The sequence below is a fragment of the Oncorhynchus keta genome, chromosome 24, assembly GCF_023373465.1.
Source record: "Oncorhynchus keta strain PuntledgeMale-10-30-2019 chromosome 24, Oket_V2, whole genome shotgun sequence".
NCBI classification, from domain to species: Eukaryota; Metazoa; Chordata; class Actinopteri; order Salmoniformes; family Salmonidae; genus Oncorhynchus; species Oncorhynchus keta.
In genome coordinates, this window is record NC_068444.1 from 48,210,987 (window position 1) to 48,228,919 (window position 17,933).

Sequence of the window (17,933 nt, forward strand, 5' to 3'; positions counted from 1 at the left end):
CAAATTTATATACATGCCTGTCAGTGAGCATTTCTCATTTGCCAAGATAATCCTTCCACCTTACAGGTGTGGCATATCAAGAAGATGATTAAACAGCATAATCATTCCCCAGTGGTTGGGCCCAGGCCCAGTAATGTAATCCATAAATTAGGGCCTAATGAATTTAATGACTGATTTCCTTATATGAACTGTAACTCAGTAAAATCGTTGAAATTGTTGCATGTTGCGTTTATATTTTTGTTTAGTATATTTATAAAATGTGGTTTAGATATTGTTGTTATCAATGACTGTATAGGTTTTCCATTGAGAATTGTTTGTCTGTTGCCACCAGCAGGGGGCGCTGGAGCACAGAGGTTTGCCCTCTCCCCTCAACAGCACTCAGAGGCTGTGACAACTAACCGTTTCTCCTCCTGTCTCTTTTTTCTTTGTTCTCTTAAGCAGGTATGTGGTGTAAACAAGCACATTATTTATAGAAGATGTTAGCCTAAATGGTTATCTGAGTGATACTTACCTTTTATGTTGAAATTGTAGAATGTAAATGTGTAAATTGATTGAGTGAAACTGTTTGCGATCTTGACATGGAGATTAGGGTTGTGGCTAAGTAAGACTAGCTCATAGAATAAAATAATAAAAACATGGTGTCAGATAATATTTTGGTTTGAATGTATTGATGTATAGCTCCTCTGAGGTAATATTCTACTTTGTTTATATGGTCTAGGCACTGACATCTCCCCACCCATGTGCAATGTTACAGAGTTGTGTTTTTAGAGAAGCACTGTATATGCTAAGCTAACTGTGCTAACGCTAGCCTGTCAAGCCTATAGGGTTGCTATTAGGTTAACGGCTACAGTTAGCTGGCTCAGTATCGCTTCCTACTGTGTATTCCTTTTTGTTTAACTTTTTTCCATCTTAGGTTAAAGTAAAAACGGAGAAGGTGTATTTTTAAATACAAGTTACTGTATCAGCTAGTATGACTTTTTTAAATACAGAAGATGTGTGTTACTGTACTTAGTTATAGTACTTTCTAGTCTTTTACAGCATCTGAGTGGATTATTTATGTTGCAGATCAAAATTCACCCCGACTCAAACTTTACTGTCCCAAAGACCATCTGTGTGGTCCACCAGGAGTTGTCAACCATGACTGAGAGGTCTTGGAGCAGGCAGGCCTTCCCCGGGAGGAAGAGCAGCTCCGTTTTGTCAAGATCAAGGCTAGGTGGGGCTCGGGAGTAGCTTTCTCAGGCGCATTAGAATTTAGTTAAAAAAAGATCTAATCACATTGGGTCATTTTTGGGTGGTCTCCAACACAGAAAGCGCGTATCAGAGATACATAGCCTTTGAAAAGAGGCTACTTGCTGGTCACTCAAACCAACACTGTTTCAGATTCTATAGGACAAAAAAACAATTTTCAGAATGGGGGGGGGGGGACATGTCTCTGTCCGCAGAGAAAGTTGCACCCCTGGCTATATGTATGTATTATTTGTAGCATTTGTACAGCTAAATCAGAGTGATCTTCTGCCCTAACTCAAATGTAAATATCTGGCTGTGTCATTATGACTTTGGATAATTATTTGACACATTGAAGTTATTTCATTTGAACTATATGGTTAAGCTAAAAGGGAGAAGATGGAGAGAGAAAAGGATCCTGGAAAAGTGACAGTAATTGGTGAGAAGGTTTTTTGTTCATTGATTGCAAATGAGCATTTGACAGTGTGCGGGTATCATCATGATATTGTTTTAAACATAATATAACTCATAAATGACTCATGGCAGAAATAATGGTGAATAATGATTCCAGACACTGACATGGCTTAAAAGAATACAGTGAGATTTCAAGATTTAGGTCGTTTTTTTTACTTACCGAGAGTCCGACGAACTCATGGAAACCCATTTTTAGGTATTTGCTTGCAGGAGATTATTGAAGTTAGCATATCGTTAGTTTAGCGCAATTACTGGTAGTCTCCCACAGTAGCCAGCTCCTCTCAGGGTAATACACCTTCTAACTACTCCAAAGCTGTGTGGTTGGTCATTTATAGTCTATACATAGTAATTGATATTTTATAAATGAGCTAATTTGACTGATAATCATAAGAAACGACATTCTAGCCACGTCCTCATTCTCTGTCCGGTTAGAGATCGCAGATATGTACTGTATCTCTCTTATTATGAAATGCTCTGAGACCAGGTTGATGTGTAGGAGAGTGCACTTCTTTTAAAACACACACACAAAAAAAGCGTATAGAAAGACAGCAGTCACAAACAGCATGATGTTAAAGCATAAGCACCCAATCAATTCACTCGGACATAAAAGGCCAGTAGGTCCAAACCATGAGAAAAACACAACCATTAGGCTAAGAAAATATATATGTACAAGCTCAACAATCAAAATATAGTATTTTTCTTGATATTGTTAATTATCAGGTATTCCAATTTCAAACTCTTATTTGAAACAAGATAGTGGAGCAAGCCTGAACCCTTGTTGCCTATATATCTTAATGTCAGCATCAAGGCTGTTGAAGGCACAAGTCGGTATGCTTTGTAATGTCAAATAGCCCCCAGTTCACTCAGAGGTGAGGATTTCCTATTTTAGTCACAGGGGCATAATGTTTCATAAATATCTGTCCATTTCCATTCACACACATGGGTACTGCACACTGGAAACAATTGGATAGAGGAAACCTTTCGACATGATCCATAATTCAATGTGTAGACCAAAGGCCTCAGAAGGACCAAGGTAATGTCATTTATGCATGGAAATTAAGTCAATCTTTACAAAAACATTATACAAAAACCTTACACTAACAGCATTGCATTACATTATATTACGAAATAATAAAATATCTCAGTTTGTCATCAATCTCGAAGTGTTCAGTGTTTGGAGCTGGGAACGCAGTCAGTCACATCACTCAACTGTAGAAGTAAGGCATAATACAAAGATAAACGATCATCAGAGCGGAACGTGTAACATACAGTTCCTGTAGTATTGTGCAGTGTGATATTTTTTCTATGGCGTATAGTTGGAATAATTTTTCCCAATCCAATGATGATGTCAATGATGCTATAATTAAGCATTACTGAGCATATCAATATCTATAAAGATGGGTTAGCTGACAATGTCAAGAAACAATGATGCGCGCACGTCGATGATGCAGAAGGCCATGTTGTGTAATGATTCTGGATGGTCAGATAGCTAGCAACAATGAGAAGAAGCTGCCATGTGGGGAATCGTAGGTGGCTCGTTTCAGCTCATTGCATCTTGTTATTGATACCATTTCTTGTTTTGACTCATGACACGTCTACGCTAATATGGCTAAAAATGAATTAGCTAGCTAACCAACAACTGTAACTATGTATTTGAGAGACAACAAGTGCTCATTGTGCAAATATATTTACATTTTCAATAAACATTTAGAGACTAAATATAGTTTACATGCTGTCAACCACCTAAGCCAGTTCTTTTGCCCCATAGTTGCGCACGCGTCGGTTTTGTTGGTGAACAACCAACCCATCTATAATGCTGATTCAATTTCCCATGCAGTTCTACTTTCAGCCACCAGATGTCCTAAATGGCCGGCCAAGCTCTTGTGAATATACACATCTCCTGCTCTCTCAATGGCTATCTCAGTGGGTGTCAGGAGACCTGTTACGCTACATTACTCCATTAAATTATTTTATAATCTTAACGATAAGAGAGTGATCCAGTACTTCTTGGAGCTCAGAGGATGTAGGCAGGGTGGAGGAAGTCTTTAGGGACGATACCGATGGTACCATTTAGCTCTCCGACCCACCAGCCATGGATGTTATACTCCTGGAACACAGAGAGACACAAGTATGGTGAGGAGGAACACGCACAACTATGCTCAGTAGACTATGTCATCATAGGCTCAAAATGGCTCTTGATACCTTGTTTTGTCATTTTTGGGGTACATGAAGATTGAGAATTACCAGGGGCCCAGGGGGGTCTCAGAGCCCCCGAATGAGTCATGATGCAAAAAAAGTCTAACTTTGGGGGGGGGCTCTAAATAATGCTCATTTAACAATTCTCCTATTTGTTTCAAATGCAATTTGTACTGCTACAGTGGTAAATATTCAAATAAAAGCTTATTCCAAATGAAACAAACACTCCCACATGGTAAATAAATAAATAAATCCCATGTGGCAGCGCTTGTCATCCCGTGACAGTCCCATATTTCAGACTCTTTTCAGGTGTCCTTTTCTTAACACAAAAAAAGGTCCTTTTGTCAGTCAGAAAGGCGCATCAATTAATTCCGGCTACAAGAGTGTAGACCCAATGACAATCGCTAAATGTCTTGACACTTTTTGGTGTTTTGTAACAGATGTCTCTTTCCATTCATCAAATGCCGCGAGACCCCCCCCCCCGAATGCCACGGTGTAATTCGCACTCTGGGTACAACATCTGAAAGCCAAAAGGCTATCTTATATCTATCGATCAATCCATTTGTATGAGGTTTACGTGTAGAATGCATGTTTGTAGAACCATTTCTCCCTCTCCTGGCTGTCTCTCTGGCCACTGATGTGATAGATCCCACATCCTCAGTCAGCAGCCCTTCCTATCATATAGAGAGTTCTGACACCTCACTATAGAGCCAGAGGAATGAAAAACAGACCTACTCCTAATGACTGGTGACTGGACAGAGATAACGTATAAGTTGTGTCTGGACAGAGATGACATATTGGTCGGTTAGAGCTCACAGATCAGAGTGATGGCCCAGCAGGTCATGATAAGCAGCTCATCCATCTGGATGTGCAGAACAGAGAGAACATTATCATTCTGTCTGTTCACCTACACAGAGCACTGAGAACTGACTCTTTCAATGCAATTACAGAGTGATTGAAGGTGGATAAATACTCCACTCAAAATGGCAAATTGATGTGCTTGCTGGCTTTAAGACACGTGAAGCAAGCACACACATTTTCTTCATGGAAAGGTACATTTTCTAGTCCCTGTGATTTCCAACACATGGCCCTAATATCTAAAGTAATAAAAACCCATGTTTCTATCTTAAAAACCAGAAACATACAGCGAAAATGTTTTGTTGTGGAAAGCTAGCTTGAATAGTAATCCAAAAAAGGAGAAAAACAGACGGACTGGGGCATCGGAGAACACAGGAACGAAACCGTTTCTCTCCCCCAGGGCTGTTGCAGCTCCATTCCTCCAACCCCAGTGACAGAAAGTTCTATTTATCTCCCCAGCCCATCTGTGCAGCCAGTCTCACGTCCTCCCTGAGAAAGCTCTTTTTGATTATTAACGCCACCATTTGAATACGCTTGCTACATCACCACAGTGTGCCAATGGCAGCAAAGGTCTGTCAAGCATGCCAACTCCATCTTCCTCGCTGCCTACTACGGGTTCATACAGAGTACACCTGCTGGAAGGGGAGGTCTCGTAGAGAAGCATAGGGAGGAAATGTATTCCAATGACAATGCCCTAATTTCCATCTCTCCTACCTCCTTCTGACTTTTCTCCTTTCATTTGGTGTAAAATGCATATCAGACTTTTTTGATATGATGATCTTCCAGTGATTTCTTTGGGGACTTTTCCTGTTGAAAAGTGCTATAAATACAATAAAGTACACTCACTAAAGGGTACATAAAATCTATATTTTGAGCAAAATTGGGTTTCTTCGACACAACTGATGGTTGGTCTGATGGTCACTTTGTGACGTCATCGGCCTCCACCCGTGCTTGAGGAACAAAAGAGGAAGCCCCCCCCCACACACACACGTGTTTCATGTGATGGGGATGCCAGTGGACCACCTATTGAGATGTGAAAATACAATGGATAACACCTTTCCGTGGGTGCCAAGGATGCCATGCCATTTCCATACCAAGACATTCTCCTCCAATAAAAGAATGATCAAGTGGCCCTTAGTGGCAATCTGGAATGTTTTGTGCAGCCTGAGTTCATAACTGTGTATGGTGGGAGGAGGTGGAATGAGGAGAGAACAGCGCCATGTTGTGGCGGTGCTTTGACTCGTTGACCTCCCCATGACTCCTCCATTGAGAGGGTGCAAATGAACGTGGGTGGGGCTGGCACGGGGAGAGAGGGGGATTGCGCAGGTTGCCATGACAACACCTGCAGTACACCAGTAGCATCGTTTATTTACCACTCAGGGGCCTGGCTAATGGTGACATTTGGATGGGCCCATCGCTCACTTTGGGCAGGAGGACAGATTGACAGCTAACGATGCCTGAAGAGGGAGGAGGTTGGCTTGACTGTCTCTCATAGGGTGAATGACAGAAGCAGGATGCAGGAGAAGGAGCACTTTGTATGCCATGCCAGGTCACTGTGACAGCTGCTCTACCCGATTCCCACTCTCCTCCTTGAGCTATACATTCACTACTTTTTGTAGAACATCAGGTTCTGCTCACGTTCCACTGTCATTCTTTGTATTTTTGCTCTCACTATTTCTCTTGATGTATAAGCAATACATACACACGTAAACACATACATTCACATACACAGACGCACACACCTACATACACACACGTACGAACACAAACACAAACACACACCTACATACACACACGTACGCAGGAGGAGTGTTAATAAGACTGACCCATAAGGCAGGCCTTGGGCGTGATGGAGCGCAGGAAGTCTCTCATTGCCCTGCCGCTGAACCCGCCATCTGGGTGTTACAATCTCTCCCTGCCCTCCCTCCATCGCCCCCTCTCTCTCTAGCTACCTCTCCCCCCTCTCTGTTTCGCTCTCATCCACAAGGAGAGTCATCAGACACACACTGCAGCGCTGCGTCTCTCTCCACTAGTCATCCTAACAATGAAACATGGACACCTCTTACAAGCCGCAGCTCCTGGTCTATTTGACCACAAATCTAGTCAAATAATTTTGCTCACACAGGTGGACTGGACTGCCTTAGCTGTTCTAGAAATATTTTTGCACATGGACACGTATCCGACCATTGCAAAATAAATGTCTACTTATTTTGCCAGATATGAATATTTAAAGGGAATCCTAGCAATGCCTATTTAGAGATTTGGACACACTGGTTTTAGGCTTGGTGATTTCTTGAAATGGTTTAGATCTGTTTCATAAACAGGCAATCTTTTAATTTAATCAACGTGATAGATTCAAAGTCGAGAGATAACTGAGCATGAAAGCGGTCTAAATTATGAACGAACAAACAATCCGCTTCTCTTCGAAAGCCGCCTTGGGATTATGGATGGTTCTTTAACTTAATAGCTATTTAAAGTGGATTTGTGTATACCACTGAGTGTCTGTATTAATAGCTGCTTACGCTGCCCTTCATTTATAATAATCAGGCAGAATGTTAGGGGTTGCCCAGGCACAGTTCTAGGCTATTGGCTGGGCCGGAAAAATAACCTTACTGTAGTTGACCGGGAGATGACCACTGCCTCCTAGATGACCCCAAATCCCAGACTCACCCCCTACCACTTTGGGTGGTAAATAGGATGTCTTGCCCTGTCTATAGGGTATTGGTGTCTATAGACACAAAAGCAGCTTTAAAGGGGTGTGTGACAAAGGAAAGGAGCGATAAAGAGAGGGGGATAAAGGGTTCACACAAAGTGATAAAGGGATCTCCATCTGATTGTTTTTCCTCCCTTTCCCTTTTCTTTGGCCACATTCACATGGTGTGACCTATGGCAATGGGCCAACTGGGGTTGTTATGAACTTAAGGCAGTTGAGGACATGAGAATATGACCCTATGTGGAAATAAGATACTCACAAGAAAATACAATTCAATGCAAACTACATATTTTGGTCAATCACTTTGTCAAATTGTTCAGATGTAAGTGGTATATTTTAAAAACTCTTAGTACTAAATCTGCAAACACTTGTAATGCCCCCTTTCTTTCTTGTTCAGAACCTTTGATTTAGCATGGAATTCCACACATCTTTCACCCCTGAGTCATACCACGAGAACCTTTAGTTTAGTCACCAATATATCCGATAATAATCAGCTCACAGTTTAGATTTAACTCAAATGTAATCCAATAGCAAAAAATACATAATGTCATTTTAAAAACAGATCTTTTTGAAGTGCGGAATAGAAGGAATAATAGAGGTGAAATCAAATGTTCCATACAGTATTTAGCTATGTACCAGTATGTAAAATGTTTTCAAATTTACTGCAAATCATGTCAAAAAATATATAAAATGCAAGGTTTGGAGCAGATGTCTGTCTTACAGTTTCAGTATCCTTATAACGTGCATACAGTGCATTCGGAAAGTATTCAAACCCCTAAAAAACAGAAATACCTTATTTACATAAGTATTCAGACACTTTGCTATGAGACTCGAAATTGAGCTCAGGTGCGTCCTGTTTCCATTGATCATCCTTGAGATGTTTATACAACTCTATTGGAGTCCACCTGTGGTAAATTCAATTGACTGGACATGATTTGTCAAGGCACACACCTGTCTATATAAGGTCCCACAGTTGACAGTTCATGTTAGAGCAAAAACCAAGCTATGAGGTCGAAGGAATTGTCTGTAGAGCTCCAAAACATGATTGTGTCGAGGCACAGATCTGGAGAAGGGTCACAAAACATTTATGCAGCATTGACGGTCCCCAAAGAACACAGTGGCCTCCATCATTCTTAACTGGAAGAAGTTTGGAACCACCAAGACTCTTCCTAGAGGTGGCTGGCCACCCGGCCAAACTGCAATCGGGGGAGAAGGGCATTGGTCAGGAAGGTGACAAAGAACTCGATGGTCACTCTGACAGAGCTCCAGAGTTCCTCTGTAGAATTGGAAAACCTTCCAAAAGGACAACCATCTCTGCAGCACTGCACCAATCAGGCCTTTATGCTAGAGTGGCCAGACGAAAGCCACTCCTCAGTAAAAGGCACATGACAGCCATGTCATGAGAGTTTGCCAAAAGGCACCTAAAGGACTCTCGTACCATGAGAAACAAGATTCTCTGGTCTGATGAAACCAAGATTAAACTCTTTGGCCTGAATGCCAAACGTCTGATGAGACCTGGAACCATCCCTACCGTGAAGCATGGTGGTGGCTGCATCATGCTGTGGGGATGTTTTTCAGTGGCAGGGACTCGCAGACTAGTCAGGATTGACGGAAAGATGAACAGAGCAAAGTATAGAAAGATCCTTGATGAAAACCTAATCCAGAGGGCTCAGAACATCAGAATGGGGTGACGATTCATCTTCCAACAGGACAATGAACCTAAGCACACAGCCAAGGCAATGCAGAAGTGGCTTCGGGACAAGTCTCTGAATGTCCTTGAGTGGCCCAGCCAGAGCCCGGACTTGAACCCAATCGAACTCTCGATCTCTGGAGAGACCTGAAAATAGCTGTGCAACGACACTCCCAACCTGACAGAGCTTGTGAGGATCTGCAGAGAAGATTGGGAGAAACTCCCCAAATACAGGTGTGCCAAGCATGTAGCGTCATACCCAAGAAAACTTGGGCTGTAATCGCTTGCAAAGGTGCTTCAACAAAGTACTGAGTAAAGAGTCTGCATACTTATGTCAATGTCATATTTCAGTATTTCATTTGATTATAAATTAGCACAAAAAATGTAAACCTGTTTTTGCTTTGTCATTATGGGGTATTGTGTGTAGATTGATGAGGGGGGGGGGGGACAATTTAATTAATTTTAGAATAAGACTAACTTAACAAAATGTGGAAAAGGTCAAGTGGTCTGAATACTTTTCGAATGCACTGTATGTTGAAGAAATCATCAGATATTATGGGATGTATTGCACAAGATCAACTTTTCTATGTGAATTACATCATTACTGCAACTGCTACAGTTTCACCAGCTAAAATGATCAGCGTACAGTGTATCAATGAAATCCAGATAATGAGTGGAATATATTGTTATATTACAACCAAATTATTTCAGCAGCGCATTGCACATTACACTATAATTCCAAATGGCAGCATATATAGTTTCCACTTTGTCCTATTGAAGCACGCTGACTGATGGAGGATAATGATGTAGTTACAGACTTTATATGATTTGGTTCTACCTTCCAACATAAATTGATACATTTCTGATGTAAAAATATAGAATGTGACATATTTATCAGCACCATTTCTCTTGATGCCGTTAATCACGTCTCCATTTCTTCAACGCATGTAACCTTTTAAGCGCACCTTTTAAATGCAGAACATAACACAGTCAATGCTTGCGCCTTCAGCTACTTTGCCAAAGACCGTGTGCCTCTAGACAAAATAATGTAAAAATGATGCCCAATATTACCGGAGCTAAAGTGGGCCCAACATGTTATTTTATTTCTGCTCCGGATTCGTGAGCCATTTTAAACTACTCGCAGTTCGCTATGTTTTGGTTTGATAACAAACGGTTACTAGCCGGATAACTTGACCACTGACTAGGCTATGTACATATTTGGATGGCACAGGATTTTTTTTTAAGGAATAGGCTACTCAAAGAGATGTTTCGAAGGTAGGCTCCATATGCAAGCGTGGGGTGTGTATGATTGTATGTGTGTGTGAGAGAGGATGTGTGTGAGATCGGGAGTAAGTAAGAGAGAGAGGGTGTGGGAGGGAGGAAGGGTAGGCCTACCCTCATAGAAAAAAGCGTTCCAAAAGGGTTCTTCAGCTGTCCACAAAAGAGAACCCTTTTTGGTTCTAGGTAGAACTCTTTTGGGTTCAATGAAGAACCCCCACTGGAAAGAGTTCTACCTGGAACCCTTTAATGGTTCCAGGTAGAACTCTTTTGGGTTCTATGTAGAACTCTCTCTGGAAAGTGTTCTACATGGAAGTCAAAAGGGTTCTACATGGAACTCAAAAGGGTTCTACCTGGAACCAACAAGGGTTCTTCAAAGGGTTCTCCTATGGGGACAACCGAAGAACCCTTTTAGGTTCTAGATAACACATTTTTCCCCTATAAGTGCATGTTGGAAGTTCTCTGAAAAGTACAGATGGTTACAATGTTTTTGTAACATTCTTCAACAAGTTTAATATGTTCCTTGTATCCATAGAGCCAGTTATTTTTTCCTTTAGTGACTCTCATTTAGAATGCCTGAAGCGTTAAGCTGTGTTGTGTGTGAGAGAGAGAAAAGGTGTACCTGTGTGTATGTGTGAATGTTTAAAATGAAAGTTATTTATTAATTTCTGTTTTGATTGCATTTATGAATAAAGGTTTTTAATTAATTTAATCAATTCAAATTTTTTTGTTTTTTCTCCTTGCTGCAAACTTAAACATAACTCATAGTTATTTACTTAGGGTAAAGTTCATGTTAATTTAAGAGGGAGATACAGCCTACTAGTGTAAATCAGTCTCAGTGTGTGTGCTGTCATCCATTAAACCACATATGTCAGAGTAAAGGCCCGCGGGCCACATCCGGCCCGCGAGAAGGTTTTTTACGGCCCCTGGGATGATCTTGATTTATTATTAGAACCGGCCCGCAGACCGCAGCAAGCCGGCAGCCCACAGATCTTTTACACGCACCAATACTACATTTCCCACAATGCAACGGTGACGCACCGAGCAGTAGGCTGCTTCATTTCAATATTTATTGGCACAGCAGTTGTCAGCATCACAGTAAAATTAACTTTCAGATACCCATCAAAAATGGCAAAACGGAAGGTGGACACTGAGAACCGGGGGTTTCAAACAAGGTGGGAGTCGGAGTATTTGTTCACGGAGGTAGCTGGAAAACCTGTGTGTCTTCTGTGTGGAGAAAGTGTGGCGGTACTGAAAGAGTATAATCTGAGACGACATTATGAAACGAAACACGCGGACAAAAACAAGAATATGGACATGGAACAAAGGCTACAAAAGGCAGAGGAATTAAAACGAGGCCTCAAATCTCGACAGGCTCTGTTCAAAAAAGCCAAATCACAAGGCCAGGCTGCTGTCAAGGCCAGTTTTATTTTGGCAGAAGAGATCGCTAAATCAGCCCGGCCATTTACGGAGGGGGATTTCATCAAAAACTGCATGATTAAAGTTTGTGACGAAGTTTGCCCAGAAAAAGGCAACTCTTTTTAAATGTGAGTCTGAGCAGAAACACCATTGCCGAGAGAGTAGACCAGTTGTCCATCAATCTAAAAGAGCAGCTTGTGAAAAAGGGAAAAGATTTCATTGCATATTCCTTGGCTGTGGATGAGAGCACCGACATTTCTGACATTGCCCAGTTGTCAATTTTCATCCGCGGAGTGGACTCCAGCCTAAGCGTGACAGAGGAGTTTTTGGCTTTACGTCCTATGCATGGCACAACTACGGGGCATGATTTGTATGAAGAGGTGTCAAGATGTGTAAATGAGATGGAGCTGCCTTGGGAAAAACTCGTGGGTTTGACAACCGACGGAGCACCTGCGATGTGTGGACACAGGAGCGGACTGGTGGCGAAGATACGGGAAAAGATGCAAGAGGAAAACGCGACAGGTGAGCTGACAGCTTATCATTGTATCATACACCAGGAAGCGTTGTGCGGTAAAGCCTTGAAAATGGAGCATGTAATGAGCATCATCACGCGCACAGTTAACTTTATCAGAGCCAAAGGTTTGAATCACCGCCAGTTCAAGGCATTTCTGACGGAGTTAGAAACGGAGCATGGTGATTTGCCTTATCACACAGAGGTGCGATGGCTAAGCCAGGGAAAGGTGCTTCAAAGATGTTTCGAGCTTCGTGAGGAGATTTGTCTGTTCTTGGACAGCAAAGGGAAAGACACAACACAACTCCGAGACGAAATGTTTCTGTGTGAAATGGCTTTTCTGTGTGACATTACGAGTCATCTGAATGCAATGAACTTGCAGCTGCAGGGTCGGGATCGTGTCATCTCTGATATGTACAGTACAGTGAAGGCATTTAAAACCAAACTGACTCTGTGGGAGACGCAGATGCGGAAAGAAAATTTGAGCCACTTTCCCAGCTGCCAGACCATGAAAGAGAAGCTCTCTACCAGTGCGTTCCCGAGCGCACAGTTGGCTGATAAAATAGGTATGCTTGCCGCTGACTTTCGACGCCGATTTGCTGACTTTGAAGCACAAAAAGCAGGTTGGAACTGCTCGGTAACCCATTTGCTGTTGACGTGGAAAGCTCACCACCAAACCTCCAAATGGAGTTGATTGACCTCCAATGCAATGATGCACTGAGGGCAAAATATGCGGCAGTGGGTGCTGCGGAGTTCGCCCGTTTCCTCCCCGACACAATGCCCCAGCTGCGCATCCAGGCTGCTCAAACGTTGTCTATGTTTGGCAGCACATACCTGTGTGAACAACTGTTTTCTTTGATGAACTTGAACAAAACATCACACAGAAGTCGACTTACTGCTGAACACCTCCACTCAATTCTGAGGATTTCCTCAGCTCAGAGCCTTACCCCGAACATTGATGAACTTGTGGAAAAGATGGGACACCACCAAGTATCACCCTCAACCTCAAACAAGTGAACATTACTGTGCAATCACATATTTAGAGTTTTTACTCAGTTCAAGTTTAAAAGTTAAAGTTTAATATTTGTTTTCACTGCATGTTACTTCTCCTTAAACAAAGTGTTGTTTTTGATTAATAGATTTTTGCACTTTATTTTATTGTATTTCAATCCAATTATATTTTAAAAATATTTCAGTTGAGTGGATGATAGAAAATTGCTATTATTGTTTTTTTCTTTGAAGTAAATTTAGCCCACTTTTGCTAAAATAGAAAATATAGGCTACTGATGGTGCCTTGAATACCGGTTTCTTTCATTTAATGTTCATGTTATGGGGATTTTTATATAAAGGAAATTTGTCTTTTGTGTCTGTTGAAAATTAAAGATTACTGACAGAGCCATAAGAAAATATTGCTTTATTTATCTGATCATATTGGAATATATTTGTTAGGTTTTCAGTAGGTTCAATTAGGTTCACTAGACTATATGCGTCATTTAAAAATTTTTCAATGAACATTCGAACAGTCCGGCCCTCGGCTTGTAGCTAAATTTTTTATTTGGCCCTCCGTCCATTTGACTTTGACACCCCTGCATTAAACATTCACAGTATTAATTAGAGACAGAAACGCACAGAGGTCAGCCACTAGGTGTCACTACCTGCATGGAACAGCAGTGCCTGGAGTAGTCTCTCTCTCTCTCTCTCTCTCTCTCTCTCTCTCTCTCTCTCTCTCTCTCTCTCTCTCTCTCTCTCTCTCTGTCTGTGTGTGTTTAAAGGAGGCTGGATGGGTTGACATCGTAAATCTCACCCACTCCATTCCACCATTCCAGATGAGTGCCTCTGGGAATATCGGAATGTGGCTGCTAACCTGTGGAGCCATGTCTTTTGATTCCGGCTACATAAATTACCGTGCTGGAATGCAGGACAACCCGACAGATTAGTGAGAACCATGCTCAGGAGTGAATATAAGCAATACAGATGTTAGCAGAGCAAAGATAGCATTTACTAATTTTAGACATTTTGGCAGCAAAAAAAAAGATAGCATTTTCTAATTTCAGGCATTTTATCAGGAGTCCTGGGGACCTCCTCCTCCACTTTGGAGGTGGGCATCTGGAAGGTGAGGAACTCAAACATCTTCAGGAACTCCTTGGAGGAGGGACCCTGGAGAGACTTGACCAACACTGAACCAGGAAACTCCTTGTGACAGAAACTTATCATGTAAAGGCCGGGTATCCTTCATCTTCTCTGCATCTCCTAAAGGCTTCAAAGGAGCTGTACGAGCCATGTCAGCACCCCTGGTCTGACTTCCAAAAAAAGCTGGTTGGGAGTAATTGATGGACAGCAATATTGAAATATATGGTATACATATATATATATATTGGTATACCTATACCTATACCTTTTCTAGCAGATTTAATTCAGGACTGAGACTGGACCATTCAGGAACACTCAGCACCTATTTTTTGGCATTGAAATTAGTGCAATTGTCCCGCTGAAAAACAAAACTCTATCCCAGGGTTAGGTATTCAGAATACTGAGGCAGGGTTTTCTCTAACTTTTTATCTGGACTGCTCCGTTCATATTTATTTTGATCCTGACAAACTCCCCAGTCTCTGCCGGTGAAAAGAATGACATGATGCTGCTACCACGATAAGAATGAAGCCTGTGTTAAAAAATACACTCCATAATCAATTTTGTTTGCAAAGAAATTCTATTTTTGACCTAAATTCAAAACTACAGGCTTGGGTCAAATCCAATACAACACAACAGTGTGAATCCCTCTGTATTTTCAAGTATTGTGATGGCAAAATTATTTTACGGGTATGTTTGTCACCGGCAGGGACACGGGAGTCTGTCAGGATCAAAATAAATATAAATAGAGTAAACACTAATAAAAAGTTAGACAATAACAATTACACAATTGTATATGCCAAAGACACACCAAAAGGTGTTAAATGTCTCAATCCTGACTTAAAATTGCCCTAAAATCAGAGACACGGTTTGAATATTGCTGTCCATCAATGACTCCCAACCAAATTTACTTAGCTCGAGCAATTTTAGCAAAAACAATGGATAAATGTTGCCCTAAGAGTTGTTAGTAGAATCCTATTCAAAATGATTCACAGCTGTAATGGCAAAATGTGAAGAAAGGGTGTATCGACTTTCACTAGAGACTGTATATGTGCAATACATAGTCCTAACCTGTCAGTTCTGAAAATAAGAACTCGAAAAAGTTATCATTTCCGTATGCATACGTAGGATACATCCAGTAGTATATCCCAAACATAGAAAAATGGTAGAAAGTAAAATAGTTTGATATTAGTATGATAATGTTTATCAGAAGAATCTATAACAGCTAAAAACATGCCATGCTCTAAAATGTCACACACACACACACACAATTTCCCCCTTATATACAAACACAGTAAAAAACTATCCAATAAAAAAAAACACACAAATACTGTAAAAATGCTCCTCTTTACAGTAATATCTCGCTAGATCAATAATAATTGATGGGGGCTCTTTGTATAATTGTCATGTACTACTCAGTTCACAGCCATAAGACACCGTGCCTGTGGCCAGCCCTTAGCCCGGTCTACACTCAGGCAGTCAATCAAATCACAGAGTTTCTGTATTCCAACGTGCCTAGAATTTTTTTGTTGATATTTCGGCCATATATTTTTTTTATATTTTTGTTGTTGTTAGCTGGTTGCACACCGCTGCCTACGTAGCTGCTGTGCTGAGTGCTCCACTGCCGCCAACCCCCCTCATTGATCGCCTTTGTCTGGTCACTGGTGTAGCCTACAAACTTCATGTTGTACACAAAATTGTTCAAACTGTTGGATTCCATGCGTCAGTAAGCATAATTTCATGTTCTTTTTTTCAGGATGGGAGGAGAATACATGCAGCTATTTACATATTTGACATAAAATACATGATCAAAATGTTCGTACAAACATTGTTGTCAGTATTGCAAACATAAGCACAACACAAACACGCAGTCTAGCGATTTCATGTTTTTCTTAGCTGCATGTAACTCGTACGAACATTTTGATAATGTATTTTCTGTAAAATATTTACTTGCCACAATATCAGCATTTATAAAATGGGTAGGTCTAATCCTGAATGCTAATTGGTTAAAAGCGCATTTCAGCTGGTGTCTATTCCACAAGTTACCACCGGCTAAATCTATGACGTTAAAATGCCTATTTACTCTGTTCCATCTGACTGCATAATCCACTGTTTTATCAGCCCAGCCAGGCAATTTATAAACTCGATCTCCACTATAAAAAGCATCTAGACATTATCTCACTTTATTTTAGATTAACATTTAGTTTTCAACTGCGGAGATTTGTATAAACTGTATATATAAACTATAATGAACGTGTAGGGGTCAGGAGTCTGGAAGAGAGAGAGAGGCAGGCAGCGTTTCTCAGCCAGTCAAAATATTTTGTATGGATATACAGTTGAAGTCAGAAGTTTACATACACCTTAGCCAACTACATTTCAACATAGTTGTTCACAATTCCTTACATTTAATCCTTACATTTACATTTAAAAATGTCCTGTCTTAGGTCAGTTAGGATCACCACTTTATTTAAAGAATGATAAATGTCAGAATAATAGTAGAGGGAATGATTTATTTCAGCTTTAATTTCTTTCATCACATTCCCAGTGGGTCAGAAGTTTACATAGACTTAATTAGTATTTGGCTTTAAATTGTTTATCTTGGGTCCAACGTTTCGGGTAGTCTTCCACAAGCTTCCCACAATATGTTGGGTGAATTTTGGCCCATTCCTCCTGACAGAGCTGGTGTAACTGAGTCATGTTTGTAGGCCTCCTTGCTCGCACACCCCTTTTCAGTTCTGCCTACACATTTTCTATAGGATTGAAGTCAGGGCTTTGTGATGGCCACTCCAATACCTTGACTTTGTTGTTCTTAAGCCATTTTGCCACAACTTTGGAAGTATGCTTGGGGTTATTGTCCATTTGGAAGACCCATTTGTGACCAAGCTTTAACTTCCTGACTGATGTCTTGAGATGTTGCTTCAATATATCCATGTAATTTTCCTTCTCATGATGCCATCTATTTTGTGAAGTTCCTCCAAACATAACGATGGTCATTATGGCCAAACAGTTCTATTTTTGTTTCATCAGACCAGGAGGACATTTCTCCAAAAAGTACAATCTTTGTCCCCCCCATGTGCAGTTGCAAACCGTAGTCTGGCTTTTTTATGGCGGTTTTGGACCAGTGGCTTCTTCCTTGTTGAGCGGCCTTTCAGGTTATGTCGATATAGGACTCGTTTTACTGTGGATATAGATACTTTTGTACCTGTTTCCTCCATTATCTTCACCAGGTCCATTGCTGTTGTTCTGGGATTGATTTGCACTTCTCGCACCAAAGTACGCGGCTCCTTCCTGAGAGGTATGACGGCTGCGTAGTCCCATGGTGTTTATACTTGCGTACTATTGTTTGTACAGATGAACGTGTTACCTTCAGGTGTTTGTAAATTGCTCCCAAGGATGAACCAGACTTGTGGAGGTCTACAATTTTTAGATTTTCCTATGATGTC

At 41.1% G+C, this 17,933-nt stretch overlaps 1 protein-coding gene across 2 annotated transcripts in view; it reads right to left on the reverse strand.

The window, feature by feature from the left end:
- Positions 1-2,727: 2,727 nt before the first annotated feature.
- The window catches only part of skap1 (src kinase associated phosphoprotein 1), a 48,065-nt gene continuing 32,859 nt past the window's right edge, over positions 2,728-17,933 (reverse strand). For both annotated transcript variants that reach the window (XM_035734988.1, XM_035734987.1), the window contains one exon: positions 2,728-3,805. In XM_035734988.1, coding sequence (XP_035590881.1) covers positions 3,713-3,805 — 93 coding nt within the window. In that variant the 3' untranslated portion in view covers positions 2,728-3,712. The remainder of the gene's footprint in view (positions 3,806-17,933) is intronic.